The sequence below is a fragment of the Halichoerus grypus genome, chromosome 1, assembly GCF_964656455.1.
Source record: "Halichoerus grypus chromosome 1, mHalGry1.hap1.1, whole genome shotgun sequence".
Classification (NCBI taxonomy): Eukaryota; Metazoa; Chordata; class Mammalia; order Carnivora; family Phocidae; genus Halichoerus; species Halichoerus grypus.
The window spans coordinates 200,046,895-200,068,550 of record NC_135712.1 but is presented as its reverse complement, the minus strand read 5'-3'; the positions used below and the strand labels follow the sequence as shown (position 1 = coordinate 200,068,550).

Here is a 21,656-nt window from a genome sequence, read left to right as displayed (position 1 = left end):
ATGTAAGTGGCCTGGAGTGCAGGGGCCTTGCCTACCTTATTCATAATTATGACTTCACTGCATGCAAGGTCAAATGCCTGGCACCTAAGAGGCCCTCAAATGTTTACTGGACGAATGGAACTCATAGAATGAACTGTCAGCGGGGCGGCTGGGTGGCTCAGTTGTTAAGCGTCTGCCTTCAGCTCAGGTCATGATCCCAGGGTCCTGGGATCGAGCCCCGCATCAGGCTCCCTGCTCGGTGGGAAGCCTGCTTTTTCCTCTCCCACTCCCCCTGCTTGTGTTCCCTCTGTCGCATTAAAAAAAGAAAAAAAAAGAAAAGAATGAACTGTCAGGAACCGCAGAGATCTTGCTGTACCACACAACCTTCCTAACTAGTGGTTCTCAAAGGGTGGTCCCTTGCCCAGGTGCATCAGGACCCCCTGGAAATGTTAAAAACACAGTATTTCAGGGGCGCCTGGGTGGCTCAGTTGGTTAAGCATCCGACTCTTGATTTCAGCTCGGGTCATGATCTCAGGGTGGTGAGACTGAGCCTCAGCATGGAGCCTACTTAAGATTCTCTCTCTCCTTCTCCCTCTGTCCCCCTCTAAACAACACAGTATTTCAGAACTCACTCCAGACCTGCTCAATCAGTTCTGAGGATGGGGCTGAGCAGCTTGTCTGTGAACAATCCTATGGGTGATCCTGATCTGTCCTGAGGTTGGCAAACTACTGTCCTTAACTACATTTGGGGGAACCACTCCACAGTAAGGATCTGAGGAACCTGTGAAAGACTGGTTGATTATACATGTCCTGTTATACTTTAAAAAGAACTCACACTCAAGCTTATAGACCAGTCTTTAGTTTGGGTCAAGGATTAACCTCCTTCATCACCCTGGGGAAGTACAGGAACTCTGGGAGACCCTGCTGCTCCTAGCACCGTGTGCTGCAGGTAAGTTGGAACAGGTTGGGCAGCAGAACACAACGCGGCCAGCACACCTCTGCGAGGAGCCAAGCGGTCACAACTCTGCACAGAATCCACCGGTTTTGCTTCACTGGTCTCATGAGCCTCTCTAAGGCAATGGCTTCTTCCTGTTTTCTGCACAGGGTTTGTACCTGTGGATGCTCAAAGGCTGTCCTTAGAAGTACATCAAGGTTCATGGAACCAACTGCCCTCAAGGCCTGCCTCCAACTTGGGGCCGTCTGAACTGCATCCTGACAGACATGCTCTAGCTTGCCAAACAAAACTATTCATTCTCTTGGAGGTGCCAGGATGTTGGCCACACCTCTTTCTTCACTTTGACCATGGAAAAGAGTGGGCAAGGCACATTTAACTGTATGTTCCTTAAGCATCATCAAGGTGGTCGGTCAGAAAGCCCCGAATCTCTGAACTCACTGCGGACCAGGACCAGGTGGGGCTGAATATTTAGGCTCCTCATAGGACACATGAAGAGATTGGTGTGTGAATGCAGAGAATGGGACTAGAATCCAGAAATGTTCTATTTATTCACCAAAAAAGAGGGAGATTATGTCTTCTTAATCAATTTCCTCTAATCTCCCCAAACTCCCCTCCCTTCATTTTTCCAAAATAACACACTGAGAAACACGTTTGTACAAAAACCACATATTATTCCCACCCCCACCCCCTCAAATTGGGTGGCTTTATTACAGGAACGAAACCAGATCAAAGACATGAAAAGAAAAAGTCACCACTTATATTGAAACATAACAGTGTTAAGAATTCAGGTATTCTGTAGAATTGTTATCAGCATAGTAAAAATATTTCCACCTGGATCTTTTAAATTTGAAAGTGATCACATTAAAGACCTGAGGTTACAAGGGACCACAGTATGAACCAGAATTCCATTTTCCTTCTAAGACCCCAGTGGAAAAGGTAAGTATTTGGAATGAGTTTCCTTTGGGAAAGACTGGCGGGAATTAGGGAACACCCTGGCCATTGTCAAAAGGCACTGGGATCTTTCTGGAGGCAAATGCATTGGAACTCAACTCCAGCAGGAACAAGCTCATTTCCACTCCAAGAGTCCAGAACACACACACAAAAGAACAAGGTCTCCTTGGTTCCAGTACTCGGATGGTGACCAGGGCCACCTGGTTAGAGGCAACACCTGAGGGTTTGAAAGGCAAATCTTAATTGTGGTTTTATTTATTTTTTTGCTTTCTGATACTAAGGAAGAAAGTTCTGAGGTGTTTTACAAACACCTCCCTACACCCTCTCGTATGTAAAGCTTTACAGAATATATAGAAAAAGATATCCAAAAGGTGTTCCACTTTGCATTCTAAATAATAAAACTGCCACTTGAGAATGTGACATGAAGAGGCCAGGTGCTTTGGAAATCAAGATCCACCAAACACACCCTTCCCCCATCCATGGAAGGATAGAGGGGAGGGAAGAAGGACAGGAAGAGAAAACCAAAACTCTCAAGTAATTCATCAGCAGGGATAGAAATGGGCTCGAGTTAAGGCATGTTTGTGGCTCCTCCTCTGGAATGGCATTCCGATCTCTCAGTCCGAGTACCCCAACCCTCAAAGCATGACGCTCTGATTGCCAACTGAGTGCCCTGGAACCCCCCAGCATCTCCCTGACAACCCTGCGACAGATGGAATGTGAGATGTCAGAAAAGGAAGGGAGAAGGGACGAGAGGCCCTTGATCCTGCCCCACTTCTCCAATCCCGTCCCAAACCTAAAGTACCGCTTCACTAAACCCCACTCACCCTGGACTGCAAGAGGTAGTTCGGGGACTTGAACCCCCAGCCATCCTAAACCAAGTTCCATGAGCTAAAATGTTTAGCACTATCTACTTACTTTTTTTTTTCCTTTTTAAAGGTTTTTTTAAAGAGGGGGAGGAAAAAAAAGAATGAGTACAAAGCAGTGACTAGTGGACTAGACTCAGTGGGTAGTCATGTCCCTAGACTCTCAAATGTTCCTGGCTAGTCTAGGGAATGAAGAAACGCCTCCCCAGATCCCACCCCTAACCCAACAAATCACCTGTACAGTAAGCCAGAACCAGTGGGCCCGCGGAAGGAGGAGGTCTGCTCTAACGCTTCTGCGCTCCCCTACCAGGTACTAAAGGGGCCACGCGGGGGGGCGGGGGTCCTCCCATTCCTCACCAGGAATAAAATCAGTGGGGTCCCGCCCTGTCCCCATCTCTTTGAATTTTGGTGCGTCTATGTGGGGCAAAAGTCTCATGAAACTTCACCATCAGCACCAATCTTAGCTCAGATTAGCAGAAATAAGGTCACTTATAATGCCTTTAGGTTTGTCCCTTCTGGCTATTTCCTCTGCCCATCACCATTTTTTTTGGTTCCTATGAACTTAGGATGCTCTCATTTAAAGCAACAATGACAAAAGAAAAAAAAAAAATAATGATTATAAAGCATGAGCCACATAAGCATCAGACAAAGCCAAACACTGCGGGGAGAGCAACCGAAACAACAGACATGAACTTCTCGTGCTGACGGGACCTGCGGAGAAACGGTCAGCGTACCCCACACCAGGACAGGGGGACGCAGGCTACCGCCCCCACCCCCCACCCCCCGGTGCCGGCGGAGGACCTGACCCAGCACGCGTCAGAGCATGGCGAGGGCTGGCAAGAGGGACGGGGAAATACGGGATGCGTGCTTGGGGCTGCGAGAAGAAAAATCCTAAAAGAAACCCGAGGAAGCCGCGGAGCACAAGTCTCGTCATCCCCCTGCAGCTGCCGGCGCTGGGCGTGGACGCTGCCTGCATCCTCCGGGCTAGGGGGCGGCCGAGGCGGGCGGGCCTGGAGCGGGCGGCGGAGGGACTCCATCAGCGGGCGGCGGCGGCGGCGGCGGCGGCGGCGGCGGCGGAGGGGCATCTGCAAACACAGCCAAGAGGGACTCGTCATTGCTGGAAACACAAGGGCTTGGGAAAGAGCCCAGTCAGAGAAATAGGGCCGAGGAAGTAATTCTCTTTACGGCGGGCAATCCACGCAGCCTTCGAGGCGCTGCTGCCACCGCGGGCCGTGCGGGTCAGGTCCCCCTGAAGCCCCGGGTCGCGCGGCTCGCCTGGTGAGGTGTCTGAATCTGTCCCAACCTCCTCCGCGGCCCAGCCCTTCCAAGAATCACTCCAGACCTTTGCAGAACTTAATTATAGTTTGATTTTATTGCATTTTAATGGTTCTCTCTGCTAATTTTATTTCTTCAGTTAAATGATAAAGCTCCTTCCTGGGCAAGTTCTGTGTCTTCTTTTCTTTCTCTCTCAGTGCCTGGCCTAGGTGGGCACAAAACAGATTATCAATAACTTCTTGCTGATTAAGTGTCTCCACCAGGGCCAGAGAGCTTCACTCGAGGCAGCTGCTGACAAGCTGGACAGTCCTGGGAGGCCCCACAGCTCCTGAACTGCAGTCCTTGGATTTTTGGCCAAAACTAGGTCAGGTCCTGAAGGAACAATTAGTATGAGTGTCTGGGGCTCTTTCCTATTTCAACTTTAGCTGCTTAGCGTACAAAGGAACCCTAGAGATGATTTAATCCAGGGTTTTTTAAACCTCTTGATTTTGTCAGAAACGGAAACATATGAAACAAAGAATTCAAGTACAGCCTTGCTTACCAGTCAGTTCACCCAACCTTCCCCCCAGGAGATTTCCACCAAACTGACAGAGCTCTTCAAAGCATTCTGAAGGCCGCTGATCAAATCCCTTGGGTCATCTCTCCAGTGGAGGAAACTAAGACCTGAAGAGGGGAACCACCTCACCCAATGAGCCCTACCTGGGACCTAGAGCCACATGAGCGCCTCAGAATCCTGGAAACACTCATTTGTGGCAGGAAGCGGGGGGGCACCTGAAACCCTCCACATTCTCAAGGTGTTCCCCTCAGGGCCCTTCAGGATGAAATCCTGGACGGTGGTAAAGACCAAGGATATTATCTCTGCAACTAAGATGGCAAACCGGTCAGCCGTCTTGGCAGCCTGGCACATCCGTACATGCCTGTGAGGCAGGGAGCTCAAGTGTGTCCTGCCAAGGAAGAGAAGTATCTGCTACACTACAATCGTTGACCAAGGCCTCAAGGGAGAGGTTTTTCTACTGTCACGATCCTATACACCCAGCTATACTGCTGTCTTTCTTCCGTGCACCTACTCTGTCCTAGCCCCTAGGGGCCCAGAGAGAAATGAGACATGCCTTTGTGCAGCCTGCCTCCTGGTGCTGGGAGGTCTCCCCGAGTGCTACAGTGCACTCAAAGCACTTCAGAATCTCAGATAACTTGTAAATCCTATACACTACTATCTACTTGTTCATTTCTTGTTTTCCCAACTAAAGCTCCTGGAGACCAGGACTCCTGGAGTCCTAGCTCTGTACTGTGAACAGGAGCTAACTCCTTGGCACATACATGAACTTGTAAATGAACCAAGATCACAGATGTGGCTGGGGTACCTGGCCACTACTGGCTGCATTTTGGGATCGTTCCGAGAAGATCGACAGGAGTAAATGGCAGGGCAGAGCTTCTGAAGCAACACTCTGGAGGCTAGGACTGGGGGAGACCACGGTGTACTGGAGAAAAGCCCTGGGCTTCATACGTATGTCAGACGGACACTGCTCAGCAGCAGCCGTGCCTTCTCCACAGAGCCTGCTAGGACCTCCCATTCCCTCTCAACATAGCCCCTCAATACGCCTTCCCGAGTCTAAGCCGCTACTACCAAGATCCCAGAGTAGCTACGAGAGACTTGTGATTTCTGCCTTAAACCGGTTCTTTCTTCGCACCCTCCATTTTGAACCCGGTGTCCATAAAAGGCTCCTGTAGGAAAACCACCAGCAACTCGATATGTCTAACAAGATTCAAGCTAGACCTGAGGCTTAAAGAGGAGTGGGTGAGGAATGTCTTCCTGGCCTCCCCACAGACCTCAGGGGCGCGAGTGCATGCCACAAAGGCTATGGCACACACGGCCAAACAGCTGTAAGCATCTGCACTCACCACCTGTGCACCTGCTCATCAGGGGTGCTGAAGAGCACTGACCACAAACCGATCTTCTGGAACCCACTGCCACAGGCTGCACTGTCCATGGACCTGCCAAACTATAGATCACCTAGAGAATAAAGCCTTCGTCCCTTGTCTCTCGCCCGCCCAGAGAGACCCTACGGTGATGCTTCCCCCCATCACGCTACTTACACATGCCATTAGGTGCCGTGAGGGGTACCCGGGGTCCTAAGATGTTTCCTGGCATTGGAGGCATACCAGGAGGGGCTGGGCCACTCCCAGGGGGGTGGATGTTGGCTGCAACGGTGGGAATCATGCGGCCTGGCATGGGCTGCCCAGGGATCATGGAACCTGGACCTGGTATCTGACCTGTGGAAGGAGATTTAAAGTATTAAGGTAAGTGTACTAGGGAGAAAGGGATCAAGTCAATGCCCAGGGCTGCTAAATACAAATACCTAACCCTCCGAAGGATCTGAAATACCAACAGAGCAATAATCTGTAATAATCTCTATGTCCAGATTTTCATTTTTTGGGAGGACGAAGGATAATGGGGCAATCTATGGAGCGAATTGACTACCCTAAACCCTGGTACAGGCAGGTAGCTGTAAGAAGCAATTACAAGAAAAGCACCCTAGAAGAAAACATTTGTTTTGGTTAGTCTGGGTGGACAGTGGCTTGTCATACATCTTCCTGAGGACACAAAATACCAAGCACAGGCCACATGGGATGGAGCGGACTTTTATAGCAAGTTAGTGCACAGTCCAAGGATAGCAACTCAGTCAAGACTGAGCTTCACACAGGGGCTTCGTGGGAGGGTATGTGTGAAAGGATATTGGTCACAACTGTGAAATCAACATTAAAAAGAGATTCTGATCAGAAGTTCCAAGTCCTGTTCACAAAAACATATCTCCTTCTAGCCCCCACCATGAAACACTGTGGTGGGGAGGCGGGGGGCTTGCGAGAAAAACAGATGACCCCTTCATCTCTTCCTACTGGTTTGAAATTAACGAGAGACACCAGCCACAAGAACAGTAAAATACCTCCTGTCTGCAGTTTCACACTGAGCCTTCAGGACTTTCAGCAAACTTTTTCTGTAGAGCCAGACAGTAAATATTTGGACCTTCAGACCATATGGTCTCTGTCACAGCTATTCAACTTTGTCATTGTAGCATGAAGGCAGTCACAGATGACATACAGGTGTCACAGAGACCAAATATGTGAGACTGTGTCCCAATATATCTTTATTTATGGACTCTGAAATGTGAATTTCACATAATCTTCATGAAATATAAACATTCTTGAGTTTCCCCCAACCATTTAAACTGTAAAAACCATTCTCAGCCTGCAGTCCATACAAAACCAGGAGAGGGGCCAGAGTTGGCCCACAGGTTGTAGTTTGCCAATCTTGCTTTAGATATGATGAATATTTATTAGTTCTTAAACTCAGTGGTTTGGCTGCTGGGCTTGGTTTTAAAGAGCTACGAACAAAGGAGAATAGTTTAATGGGCACGCACTAGGGTTGAAGCGCATGCTTCTCTCTCGGCAAATTATACTCTCTATAGAATAAGGAAAGAGAATCTATGGTATTTTGTTTTTAAATCTAGGGACTTCGGTATCTTTAGGGTCAGTTGTATAAAACTAAATACAGGTTTCTAGACAGTTCTGAGAAAGCTGGAAGTAAGAATGCTTGAGGTCCAGTCTTGTAAATTTGGGAGATGGAACTGATAGCTACCAATCAATTACAATGTAGAGAGCAGTACTGGAGATAACCTAAGGGGAGTTCTTGGTCACTGTTTAGAAAAAGGTCCGTCTTAAGAAAGCCACACGAGGGGCGCCTGGGTGGCTCAGTCATTAAGCATCTGCCTTCGGCTCAGGTCATGATCCCAGGGTCCTGGGATCGAGCCCCGCATCGGGCTCCCTGCTCCGCAGGAAGCCTGCTTCTCCCTCTCCCACTCCCCTTGCTTGTGTTTCCTCTCTCACTGTGTCTCTCTCTGTCAAATAAATAAATAAAATCTTAAAAAAAAAAAAAAGAAATGACACACGAAGCTTCAAGCCTCACACCACCTATCTCCAGTGTCTGTTCCCTGACCCAGGACCCAGGGACAGGAGCCCCTCACTACTGGGGTGTCAGTGAAGAGCACTCCAGAAGTTCAAGAGTCAGAGGAAGAGGTGGTCTACTGACTTTGGGGGACAATTTTTAGAAAGCAAAATATATCACCATTATGCCTCAGAATAAAAAGGACAACAAGTCGGGGGCTCTCAGGCCCACCTTTCTGTACTCTATAATGCAAAAAGGCAAGAGCCCAGCACAGGAGCCCCCAAGGTGCGTCCACTGGGGGACAGCTTGGTCAAACTGCTTCACAGAAGGGCAGGAACTGGACTCACTGTGGGGCGGACACTGCCACCCCCTCACACCAATTGAGCATCGAAGCCAAGCTGCTGGGCCCCGTGCCACAGTGCTGGGGCACATGCAGGCAGCGATGGAGAGCCCATCCATCTAGGGAGTGACATGGAGATTCCAGGAGCTACTATGCAATATGTTGTATGTCCGACAGACCACACACATACAGCGTGGCCGCGCATCCAGGGAAGCCCGCAGAAGGAGCAGGCCAAAAACCCTGAAACCTTCCAGTCAACTGAGACAAACTTGTGAATGACTTGGGATTTTGGATGATGTGCAAAGGAGTGAAGGAGCGGGTTAGAGATAGGACAAGAGCAGACTATCCTACGCACAAGGCCCAGCCGGAGTTAAGCAATCAGAAAGTAATACAAGTGTCATCCCCGTTATTCCTAGGAGCTACCACTTACAGGTAGCATCTTCATACTCGCCACTCCCTGAGGTACCTGTATCACCTTATTAGCTGTTGCCTGCATTTCCTGAGGAACAACAGGCTCAAAAAGGTTAAAAAAAAAAAAATGTGCTCAAGTAATAGCCACGTGACCCACGGTCTCTCTAAAAAGACTCACAGCAAAGGGGCTGGATGAGCCTCACACGCAGAATGGGGTCGGGACTTGGGTGAAAGATTTTGAAGGGAGGAATGCAGGACTGATGGCCTGTGTGATGGACAGAAGCAGGGACTGGGTGAGGGCAGGCTGAGCAGACAACGGTAGGAGCTGAGGGGTGAGGGGCAACACCCCACAGGTGGCCTGTGAATGGGTGAGAGAGCAAGGCAGAGGGCAAATGTGCAGCGGGAAGGAGAGAGAATTCGACGTGCAAAGCGCAGCGGGGATGAAGTGGGGAGGATGGGCAAGGACTCCTCTGCTTTGGGAACGGGAGACGCGGGACAGGCCACCCTGTAGTGACAGGAGCATGGTAAGGTGGGATGCAGGGGAGGTACGGAACTCTCAAAGGCTCACACTGGCAGCGGTCCATGGAACTAGTCCCCTGCCGCTGTTCAAGAGGCTCCCGAGTCCCTAAGTCTCTAAGAGTGATTCTCTAAAGGTATTCTCTGGTGGTGTGACAGGGAGACAGCAGATACTTTTGTTTTTGGAGACATGAGGCCCACTTTTAAGCCTGGACCGCTCATTTCCCAACCTGGAGATCAAAGAACTTTTCATGGACCCGTGGCCAATGGAAACCATGCACTAGACCAGCCCATACAGCCCCTGTCTCTCAGTGGGTGCAAGCTGCCTCCTCCTTCCAAGTTTAGTCTGGACAAGAGGCCTTGAGCAAGTGAGGAAGAATATTTTGCCAGCCCTTCTCAGATTTCCCTCCAGAAAACTGAAGAGAGCGGTAAGGCACGCTTTTACAAAAAAAGGCCATAGTGAGTACTGGTAAGGATGGAAGAAGGAAGAAGGGAGAAGGAAGGGCACAGCAAGTGAGCGCTCACAGAAGGGGTATGACACACAGCTGTGCAGTCCCAACTGCTGCTCGTTTTTAGCAGCAAGACAGACGTTTATGCTTTGATATGAAGAGCAAGGTGCGGGCTGCCCCAACTCCTGGCTCACCAGTGGGCATCCCTGTCAGCAGCCACCCAGTACCATCCTCAACAGGGAAAGTATGAATTAATCAGACTAGAAAACTAAACAGCATGATCTTACTTCCACGTCACCCCCACCAAGATCGAGTGTTCTTGGAGTCACTGAGGATGCCCAGAGCCTGGGTTTCCTGAGATTATACAGAGTGAAACTAGGTATCTGCCCCACTCTCACCCTATAGCTTCTGTCTGATCAGGGAAACAGTTTATTTGTTATAGTGCCTTATTATGTCACTGGCCCCTCCAACATGCTGTGAGAGCAAATATTTTCATTGTATAGAGAGAAAAAAGAAGCTCAGAAAAGTTAAGGGACTTGGGACAGTCACAGAATTTGTAAGAGGTATCAGATCCAAGCCTTCTAACTCTAAATCCAATTCTCTTTCTACCACACTATTCTGTGCTCAAATGAAACAGTTCATGCGAAAGGATTTAATATAATAGCCAGCATTAAAAAAAAAAAAAAATTGGGGCACCAGGGTGGTGCAGTCTGTTAAGCGTCCAACTCTCAGTTTCAGCTCAGGTGGTGATCTGAGGGTCATGAGATCGAGCGCCACATGGGCTCCATGCTCAGCGCAGAGTCTGCTTAAGACTCTCTCTTTCCCTCTTCCTCTGTCCCTCCCCCTGCTTGTGCTCTGTCAAATAAATAAATAAATCTTAAAAAAAAACACTAAGGTGTATACTTTAGTTCTAGCCACTTTAGTTCTTCTCTGCTTCCTGCAGTAATTTTTTTTAACAAGATCTGTAAGAGAGAGAGAGAGAATGCACACAAGTAGGGAAGGAGGGACAGAGGGAGAGAATCTTCAGGCAGATTCCCCACTGAGTGCGGTGTCCCATGCGGGGCTTGATCCCATGACCTGAGCCAAAACTAAGAGCCGGACACAACCAACTGAGCCACCCAGGTGCCCCTGCAGTAAGTCATGTTTTAATTTATCAAACATACGGCACCCTGCAGTGGGTTGGATGGTGACCTGCCCACCCCCCCAACAGATATGTGGTACATGTTCTAATACTCGGAACCCATAAATGCAACCATATTCAGAAAAAGGGTTTTTGTAGATGTGATTAAGTTAAGGATCTTGAGTTGAGGAGATCATCCTGGATTATCTTGGTGGGCCCTAAATCCAATGACAAGTGTCCTTGTAAGAGACACATAGCTGCCGCTAGCCACCAGAAGCTGAGAGAGACAAGGAACAGACTGTTCCCTAGAACCCCGGGAGAGAGCAGGTCTGGCTAGATAATGAACTTCTAGCTCCCAGACTGAGAGAACATGTCTGTTGGTTTAAGTCACCAAGTTGGCGAAAGGAGAAGACGTAAAAGCAGAGTAACTTGCCGAGGTCATGAAGTGTAAACAGGGGAGCCCGTATGGGACCTGGGTACCACGGCCCCAGAGACGGTGCTCGTGCACCCCGTGGAGGAGGATCTGGAGGAGGGGGTCCACAGACTTGGCAGCATCTGTGCTGCCACTAAACCGATGGGTCACTTCTTTGACCCATACCCAGCTCCAGAGAGAAACCGTTCTCCAACCAGCAGCTCAGTGTGAGAGTTCCAGCAGGGAAAGGAGCTATTCACAAAATAATCTGGCAAAGAGGAGAATCAGCTGCAGACTGACACAGACCCGTGAGGTGACGCCTATCCAACAGGCACTGGGGCTAAGCCTGAAGGCTCTTGCTGGCAGGGCCCAGTGGTGCCATTTCCAAAGCTACCTGCTCAGCAGCAGTGGCCTGTTTACCTATTTCCCTATATTTTTATGGCAACATGCTGTGACAGGGCAGCTTTAGGGTTTTCCAAGGCCATAAGCCCAACAGTTGCAAGAAACTTCTTTTTCTTGCTACAAATCCCGAGGTCTTCTGAAAACCAAAGTTCTCTCACCTTCCTGTCGTAACAGGGCAACAAACCCACTGGGACACAGGTGTGAAGGAGAGAACAGTGACTCCTTTGGAGAGGTGGCAGCAAAAAAGAAGAGCTAGAGAAAAAACAGATTACTTCTGCTTATCGGACTTCGCACAAACACTTCTCAGGAGAGCAAGGAGCACCAAGAGTGGGCGATGTCCCTGTGCCACCCAGAGGTTACTGCGGTCACATACTATACGACTCACAGTGCTGGGTATCTAGGGCAGTGGATTTAGGAACAGATAGCGGGGAGACAAGGATACCCTTCTGAGCCAGGGCCTGCCATTTGCCAGCAATGACAGTTATTTTATTGAATCCTCTAGGTTGTTAGGGAGATTGCAAGACACAAAGAGCCCAGTTTTGAGATAAGGAAACGAAGTCTCAGAGGGGCTGTGTAATTTGGCCCGTGAGTTCCCAAGGAGCAGAGACTGAGTTGAGGCTCATTCTCTTTTCCTTAACACCTACACCACCGTGTCTTGAAGAAGCAGCTCTCTCCTTGGAAAAGCTGATTTCTAAGGATCAAATTTGAAATGGGGCAGAATTTAAGAAGACTAGGGAGAAGACAGAATCAATTTCTTGTAATGCAAACTCTGTCTTTTGATACCTAAACATTCCTGTGTTTTTTCTGGTGTCCGACAAAGGTCTCACCACTTTTATAAGGATGACAATGTCTGAAGGCTTTGCCATGACCTCTTACTAAGCATGAAGAAAGCCACAGGAGCAGGCCTTACCGAACAAAATGAAGGGTGTGTTTGTATGTTTTGCCAGGAAAAAAAAAAAAAAGTTCGGGTATCTCCTACCCTGGTAGAAAGGGAGGTGAAAAGGAGAAAGAGATGGGACATGGCTTCAAAACAGTAGCATCAAAGGAAAAACTGGTGGGAGTTTGACCTACATACAAGCTTAAAAAAAAAAAAAAAGAAAAACAGCAGGCATCTGAAGCCTGAAAAATGGAAAGGTTTGCTAAAATTAGGTTTAGCCTAGTGGAAAAATCCCTCATACTCTCTTGGGTCTATTAGATCATTTACTAAAGCATTATGCCCATCATGCCTGGTGGAATATTATTTAAAGATTTTTATTCTTTGGGATGGAAGAGGCAGGTGGGAAAAGAACATGAAACTAGGAGAGGGAACTTGTGAATTTCCAATCTTGGGCACATTTCATCACTCCCTTTTCTAACCGTCCACAGCACATCCTCTGGCTGAGTGCCCTGGAGAACGGAAATAACACAATCAGGGCCAAGTGAGGGGAAGCCCAGGCTCCTCAGGGAATGCTCCTGCTGCAGCAGCTTCCGGGGGGCACCCACGACAGACGCTCTTTGTTGAAGACTGGGCCCTCACTGTTCTCTTTGTGAGGGTAACCTGCTAAGCCGGAAAGTGGCTCAGCGGCCTTGTTATCACATGATGCGAGCAGGACCAAAGGCTCCGCAGATAATAAAAACTTGGCTTTTCCTTTTTCAGTGTGGGGCTGGGAGTCCAGGGAGTAGCCTGGGAAGGGATGATTGGATGGAATCCTTTCCTGAGCATGGTTTCCCACGGGCAGAATTGTGTAAGTGGGTCTAATTTGGGGGCTTAAAAGCCAAGTGACTAATGCCTTGGTTGAAATTTCCTTAAACTACCAGCATTTTACTAATTCTAGTTTTATCATTAAAACATCATTTTTACCATGTCTGAGTTCTCACCAATTCAGATCCATTTCTATTCTGGTTTTTTTTAGGCACTTCCAGAAATCCTTCTACTATTAACCACAAGGAAACCATAAAGGTATCTAAACCAACATGTCCTTTTCCTTCTGCTTTTCACACAGGGGCTTCCCCAGGGCAGGCAGCTCTTTCCAGATCCACGAAAGCTCCAAAGTGCCTCATTTACTATAAATGTCCAGCGGAGGGCAGAGCTTACGCTGTACTCACATACTAGATTTTTGTCATTTCCTTTTGACTCAACTCACTGACAGGTCGTGTTCCTGTAAGAATGGGCTGAGGCCCTTGGGAGTGCCGACATTGAAGACCCCCAGCCACCGGAGGTGTCCTCTTGGCTCAGGTAAGCAGCACAATCAAGAGCACCTCAGGAAGCAGCAGCCTCGACCCACGCCCCTGTCCTTGGTTCCCCACGTGCCGTCACGGATACCGCAGGCCAGGGCACGCTCAAAGGCTACTGTGCGTGTGCGCAAGAACTGGCTGCTATCATGACTGCTCACCTTGTTCGTCTGCAATGGCAGTTTTACAGGGAGAACTCAGAAGGCTTGAATCTGAAATCACTTCATGAACTCAGTTTTCCAATTTAAATGTAAAGAGGAAATGCAGTGGCACGACTTTATCATGATGAACAAAACCTAAGGGCGGTACAAAGATGGCTGGGGCCGCCTCCAGTCTCCATGTGCTCTCTGTACACCAGCAACAGACTACAGATACTTCCTTTTTGCCTTTTTGTTTGGTAGCAAACAGACCTACTTGGGACAGTTTGTCAGAGACAGGAACAAAATAAAACCTACACAAAGCTGGACTTCCTGGGTTAGGAGCAGGACCAAATAATAAGCGCCGAGGAAGAATGAGAACAGCATAAAGACGGTATTCTCTATACAAAATTTTTTTTTTTTTTTAAGATTTTATTTATTTATTCATTTGCGAGAGAGAGAGAAAAAGCATGAGAGGGGAGAGGGTCAGAGGGAGAAGCAGGCTCCCCGCTGAGCCAGGAGCCTGATGTAGGACTGGATCCCAGGACTCTGGGATCATGACCCGAGCCGAAGGCAGTCGCTTAACCAACTGAGCCACCCAGGCGCCCCTCTATACAAAATTCTAAGTAAGCGAATGAATTAAGGAGTGGTCTTCAGAGGAGGACAGGTGTTGATTTATATCAGCCACTCTGGGGCCCAGGCTCGTGTGTTTGACAGCCTGGCAGATTCATGACATTGAGCTGCTATTTTAATGGGCTCTACCACTAACTGATGGACAGTTTTGTGGAGAAGAGATTACGTGGGATTTATCTACATAATTATACAAACCCTAATTAACAGAGCTGGACAAATTAACTACCCAGTGAGAAATCAGTCTTGACCTTCTCGCCACTTTCCCAACCTTGCTGGCTTTTCAGAGGCTGATTTCCCCTTCCTTCACACACCATAAATTCTGGCCAAATACCAAAAGCTAGCCAACTGATCTGGATAATTATCCTCAGCTCCTAACATAAACGCTGTGGCCTGTACACTTTTCTAGGACTTAGGAAACAACAGTTCAAAGGACCAAACTCCAAGTTCTTAACTGACACCTTGTAGCAAACCAGAGACTGAAGAGGAACTTCACCTAAAACACTACCCACTTCCTCATCTGCCCAGCTTCCAAAGGCCCCTTTAGCTCATCACCAGAATATAGGTGCTCTAGGCTCACCTGTTAACAACCAGCTTTTTCTGAAGTGGTGATATTAAGGCAACTTTTAACTAGTGGGTTCAATTTATTGTTGTTCTTAATTTTACTAACACACTTGATTTAACTTTACTTTTGAACTCCAAAGCACCCCCACAAAAGGGGCAATTAAGAAAAATGATTACCTGGAGCTGCTAGAACTCTCATACATTGCAAGCATGTAAATCCATATGACCATTCTGGAACAATCTTGGCAGCATCTACTAATGTGAACATATGCATATCCTATGACCCATTCTAGGGACTTTGGGGCACACACAACAGAAATGTATACCTATGTCTGCTGTTGGTGGGAATGCAAGCTGGTGCAGCCACCATGGAATAAAGTATGGAAGTTGCTCAAAAAGTTGAAAATAGAGCTACCCTATGACCCAGCAATTGCACTACTAGGGATTTACCCCAAAGATACAAATGTAGTGATCTGAAGGGGTACCTACACCCCAATGTTTATAGCAGCAATGCTCACAATAGCCACTTTGGAAAGAGCCCAGATGTCCATCGACAGATGAATGGATAAAGAAGATGTGGTGTATTCCACATCTTGGAATACTACTCAGCCATCCAAAAAAATATGAAATCTTGCCATTTGCAATGATGTGGATGGAACTAGAGGGTATTATGCTAAGGGAAATAAGTCAATCAGAGAAAGACAATTATCATATGGTTTCACTCATATATGGAATTCAAGAAACAAAACAGAGGATCATAGGGGAAGACAGGAAAAAATAAAACAAGATTAAATCAGAGAGGGAGACAAACCATAAGAGACTCTTAACTCTAGGTAACAAATTGAGGGTTGCTGGAGGGGAGGTGGGTGGGGGGATGGGGTAACTGGGTGATGGGCATTAAGGAGGGCACACTATGTAATCAGCACTGGGTGTTATAAAAGACTGATGAATCACTGACCTCTACCTCTGAAACTAATTAATACATTATATGCTAATTAATTGAATTTAAATTTAAAAATACATTAAAAAATGTATACCTATTCCTATCAAAAGACATGTACACACGCATGTTCACAGTAGCACTTACTATCTGTTAAAACCAAAGCCTGGAAACGAATCAAATGTCCATCAACAGGAGAACAGACTAATAAACTGGGGTAGAGCCCACAATGGACTACATACAGCAAACAGGAGAAATAAATCTGCAACCACATGCAAATCCAACGACGTGGATGTATCTCACATACCAAGTGTTGGTGAAAGAAACCGGACAGAAACAAAAGTCACTGTGTAATTCCCTCTAGATAACATTCAAAACAAGCCCAACTAGTCGCTGCTGTCAGGAACCAGGATAGCTGTTGTCCCCCCGGAGAAAAGGAGGTAGAGAGGAGGAAAGCAGGGGCTTTTGGGTAGTAGTTGCACAGGTATATTCTCTTTGTTAAAATTCACTAAGTACTCATGATTTGTGTCTTTTTTCATATGTACATTATATTTCAATAAAAAACTTTAAGAAAAAAGACCTCATCACAGATTTTAGTCTCATCGTACATGCAATGATCCTTTTCTTTAAAATTCACTGAAGAAGAGCTTATTTCTGTGAGAAAGTAAAAAGAGAAAAACGCCCTATTTCCATTCTAAAGGCTATTTTTATGAACTCTTGTTTCTCTGGCATGGTCTCCCTAAGAGAAGAGCTGTATCTGAATCTGCTGCAAGTCCCTCTTAGTCCGGGGGTCACGGGGCAGTGTCCGGCTATCATTCTGGAATCAGACGGAGCCCAGCACAAATCCTGGCTCCATCAGGCAGCAAGGCCGTGTGGTCCCTGCCATGCATCGGTTCTTCAACTGTAAAGTGAGGACAATGAGAAGTGAGCAGAACAAGGTGGGTGACTGGCCTAGCATGCAAAGACTTGTCCTCACCAGGATGTTACTTAGGAAAAAAGGCAAAAGCATCTCTCTTCCCATCTTGTACAAGCTAAATGCAGATGTTGGAACTCCTCAGGATCTCTCTGTAAACAATTACTACAGATTCTGATGCTTAACACCAGCCAGAACCAAGCACCAAGTAGCCATAGGGAATTTCTCTCTTAAATATTTATCCCAGTAGTTTTAAGAATAAATTTTAAAAATAAGCACTGAGGAATAAACAAAATATCGGTAATTCTGAAACTGTACAATAGGTATATATGGGGGGATTTTTACACTATTCACTCTACTTTTGCCCATGGTAGAAGATTTCTCTAACAAAAGGTGATAAATGGCGGGCAAGTGATGGGTGTGGAAGCCGGGTCATAAGAGTTCACTGCATTATTATTTTTGTGTGTGTCTATCTTTAAAAATGTCTGTAAGTTAAAACAAAACAAGACAACCCAAGGACGAATTTTTAAGGAACTCTGGGATATACTGGCCACGTGGAGGCTGACTGACCCAAGGCAAGGCATCACACCAGGAACAGAACATGACAAGCATTATGTGGTGATGGCTCTACAACCAGGTCCCATTGCCTACAACTACCTAGATGACAGTGGGCATCCTAGTCACAGTCCTAGCCCCGAATCAGCAAAGGTGTGGTTCGCTCCTTTGACAGCTGGGCCACAGGGATGGCTGCAGCCTTACCCGGGAGCACAGCCTCCTGCTCACCTGGCTGTGGTGGATGAGGTGGTGGCATCTGGTGGTGCATCAGAGGGTAGGGAGGGGGCTGCTGATGGGGCATCATGCCAGGGTGCCCTGCTGCTCCAAGCGGTGCCAGGCCAGGTCCTCCTGAGTGCTGGTGTGCCTGCTGAGGGTTCTGCCCGTGCTGCTGCTGTTCCATCTGCTGCCGGGCTCGCAATTCGGCGTATTTCAGCTGTTCCATGTGGAAGTTCTGGCGTTCAGTGAGCAACTGCTGCCTCTGTTGTTCTAACTGTTAAGAAAAGGAAGGGGAAGAGAGAGGACACCGAGAGAGCTTCTTAGGAATGGACGACACGCAGGACCTGACGCCTGACTTCCCTATACCACCTCACGGGGACACAGCCACCTCGCCTCCTGCAACATCTACGGTGAGAAAAGGCATTACTTCTTGAGTAGCTTATTTCCATATGGACACCTGTTACCAAGGTCAAGGTCTTTTCGGTGTTATGCAAAAGGTCTGCCTTTCCTGTAACCTTCACCCAGTGCGGTTACTGTTCTCTGGGCCCACTCAGTACACATGGAATCCTCTGTCTGGCAGGCCTTCGGAGATGTAAAAATAGTTTTCATGACTGCCCAAGTAAAACACACCTCTCCTCTCCTTTTAATAGTCCCTCAACTACTAAAATTTCAAGTCGACACAACCTTCCCAGGTGCTCTCTTCTGGATGTGATCCTTTGGTTACTATTTTAGAACTGACACAGAGTTAGGTCCTCTGGATGAGTGGACGTGGCCTTAGCCGCAAACACACACATTTTTCTATGTGGAGCTTTGGCAATGCCACCGTAAATTTTAGCTTTCAAGTACTCAAAATTATACTGGGTGACACATTCACAGAATATTTTAGGTGCCTAAATAAAGATGTGCATGAATCTTGGTTTGAAGAAGTATTTCAATATTCGAGATAATCTTTCTGGGACCCAAATTAAAATAAAGAGAAATAAGCTATTATACGTGCCAGGAAACCCAGAAACCATATGCCTGAGAATAGTTCAGAGAATGAAGCCCACCTTAAGTGCTATCAAAATTAATTTAACTCAGGCCTGAAAAAGAAAATCAACTTGAACATGAAGGAAAATAAAAATCCAGATTTTGGAAGTAGGAAGTGTAAAGATCATTAAGGAGGGTTAACAGATCTATTTCTTTTCAATAATGTCTGAGCCCACCATTTCCAATGGCAAGAACCGAGTCACTGGGAGACATTTTTAGAGCTTTTCTGTCGTCCAAGATGGAGACAGAAGCCACAAAAGGCTCCTGAGCACCTGAAATACGGCTAATCTGAAGTGGAATATGTTTTAAGTATAAAACACACACCGAATTCTGAGGACTTAGCATGAAAAAAATTAATTTTTCATATTGATTACGTGTTCAAATAATAGTTTATACGTACTGAATTAAATTTTATTTTTTGAATTTTATTGAATTAAATAAACATTATAATTTCACCTTTTTAAAAAATGTGGCTACTAGAAAATTTTAAATTACTTATGTGGCTCACACTGTATTTCTGCTGAATAGCACTATTCCAAGGCATTTAATAGATTAAGAAAACGTAACATTTTAGCTTTCAGGAGCAGCCAGTTCTACACATAAATACTATATACTATCACCAGCAAAAACTGGTTGGAATATGCATGAGAGTTAGCCTAAGAATATGGGCTCTCAGCAGAGGGCTGTCTGAGGAGAAGACCCTGTAGAACCAAGTGAGAAGCATTACTGGTTATCAGCAGTAGCAACTAGGGAATGGCCATGGACAGACCGGGTGCAGGAGGACGGGCCACAGACAGAGTGACAAGAACAGACATGACCAGGTGAGGAGGAGGGGGAATGAAGAGAATAGATGGTAAAAGCTTATGTCCGAGACTGGTTAGCTGGCTTGCAGGGAGTCTCCTAGGGAGAAGGAGATCTTCTGAAACAAATGATTTTGTGAGTGGTTGAAGGTCATCAGGAGGGAGTGCAGCAGGGTGCTGCCACGGTCCTAACAGACTGGTCTGGGCTCTTCATTTTCTAGGGTGGGTGGCCCGAAGAGGCTAAAGCCTGGCCCTCTTTGTTTGTATAATGAACAGGGAATTGCAAGATGTAAAAAGCAAGAGAGTCCTTGGGAAGTCCAGCTCTGCAAGACATTTAATCAGTGAGTAAGAGGCAGACTGATAAAAAAGGGATCGAAAAATTCTAACTACAGGTCCTAGGATTCGCTTTCTTCTAACGATTCTTTCTAGGAAATTCAGGCCTTTGCTGAGGTTAGACATGAGAGGTTGCCAGAAAAGGACCTCTTATCTATGTTCTTGTCAAGCACTATTGGTCTGGATGGCTTGGCTGAAGTCCTGCAGTTATGTAAGAACTATAATTTAGGTCAAGATCTGTTCTGTGAAGAAGCTGAACTGTTACTGGAAGAGATCTTGTGTCTCTGAAGGAAAATTTTAGTCTCTGCATTACCTGTCTCAGTGGTTTGGTTTGGTTTTTAAACCAAACCAGTCCTTCTTTGGGAACTGACCTTACTCTCAAAGTATTAACCTCAGAAAGAAAGATTTGCCCAATTTTCCATGTCTACAAATGTACTAACCTTAATTATTCTATTTTTTCCTGAGCTTCATTTGTCATTTCAAAACATGGGAGGTAATTAAAAAAGTAACTAGAAGAATTAAAATAGATGAGTGATTAAACACACATACGCATACACACACTCCTGAAAGAGAACTCAGTTTAAACTAAAGCTCCAATGTGGGCTAGAAAGGTCTGCTGGGGTGAGCGCAGTGCCCAGACAGCAGGCTATAGCGTGGCTCCAAGAGGGTCATCTCTGCTCTGCAGCACACGAAGCAGAGCTTATGGACACATCTTGGTCTCATCACGCAACAGACATACCTCTCTTGTGGATACCTTATTGCTACTGAGTTCAACTGAAGACTGCATTCATTTTTTGGCAATCAGAGACAACGTAAACTGGCAGTTTTTGAGGAGAGTTGGACAGTATTAAGCAAATTTTAAATGCATGAAACCAGTGATTCTACATCTGGGAATCTGTCCTAGAAAACTCTATGTATGTGTGTCAAAGGACAGTCATTAGACTGCAGTTTTGATGTACAGTTGTCTGAGATACACTGAGAAAAAAAAGCAAGTTGCAGTAATATTTATTACACAATCCTAATTCAATTAAAAAAAAACCCGTTGTACTCACATACACACACATGTTATATACACAGTGAAAATGTCCTAGAAGACACCAAACTGTTAGGTGATTATTCCTAGAAATGAAATTGAGGGTAAGAGAGACCTTTTAATTTATTCATTTCTTTCTTTCTTGAAAATTTTTTCATCACACATAATATTTTTGTCAAAAAATAAACTACTAGGGAGCCTGGGTAGCTCAGTGGGTTAAGCATCTGCCCTCGGGGCTCAGGTCATGATCCCAGGGTCCTGGGATGGGGCCCTGCATTGGGCTCCCTGCTGCTTCTCCCTCTGCCCCCTACCCCTTGCTCGTGCTCACGTTCTCTCTCTGTCAAATAAATAAAATCTTAAAAAAAAAAACCAAAACAAACACTGAAAAACAAAACAAAAAAAACCAACACTAAAAGCACGTAAGTCATACGCTATAGATAGCTTGATTTTCTCCTCTCCGTTTTCCATTTCCTAGAACTGTGGACAAAGTCCCAACAGCTAAAGCGAACAGTGCATGTACATTCACGGACACAGAATGTTAATGAATCTGTCCATTTTCTCTCATGGCTCCAATCTGGCTCAAGGGCAGCCGGTCTCACACAAAGCGGCCTGTAGGCCTGCTCAGAAGACACATCCCCCCACCACATTCAAACTCTGTCTTCCTCTCCCCACTCACTGCTAC

General features: G+C 46.6%; 1 protein-coding gene across 9 annotated transcripts in view; it reads right to left on the bottom strand.

The window, feature by feature from the left end:
* SMARCC1 (SWI/SNF related BAF chromatin remodeling complex subunit C1) overlaps nt 1-21,656 on the bottom strand; it is a 176,100-nt gene that overhangs the window by 3,020 nt on the left and 151,424 nt on the right. For 4 of the 9 annotated variants that reach the window (XM_078078697.1, XM_078078698.1, XM_078078700.1 and 1 more), the window contains exons 26-28: nt 17,792-18,053; nt 6,118-6,294; nt 4,098-4,228 (exon numbers count right to left, since the gene is read on the bottom strand). In XM_078078697.1, the coding sequence (XP_077934823.1) occupies nt 4,119-4,228; nt 6,118-6,294; nt 17,792-18,053 (549 nt within the window). In that variant the 3' untranslated portion in view covers nt 4,098-4,118. Of the gene's footprint in view, nt 1-1,463; nt 3,834-4,097; nt 4,396-6,117; nt 6,295-15,866; nt 16,997-17,791; nt 18,054-21,656 lie in introns of those variants that run through there. The other 5 variants (XM_078078699.1, XM_078078704.1, XR_013450133.1 and 2 more) reach the window with 4 other exon arrangements.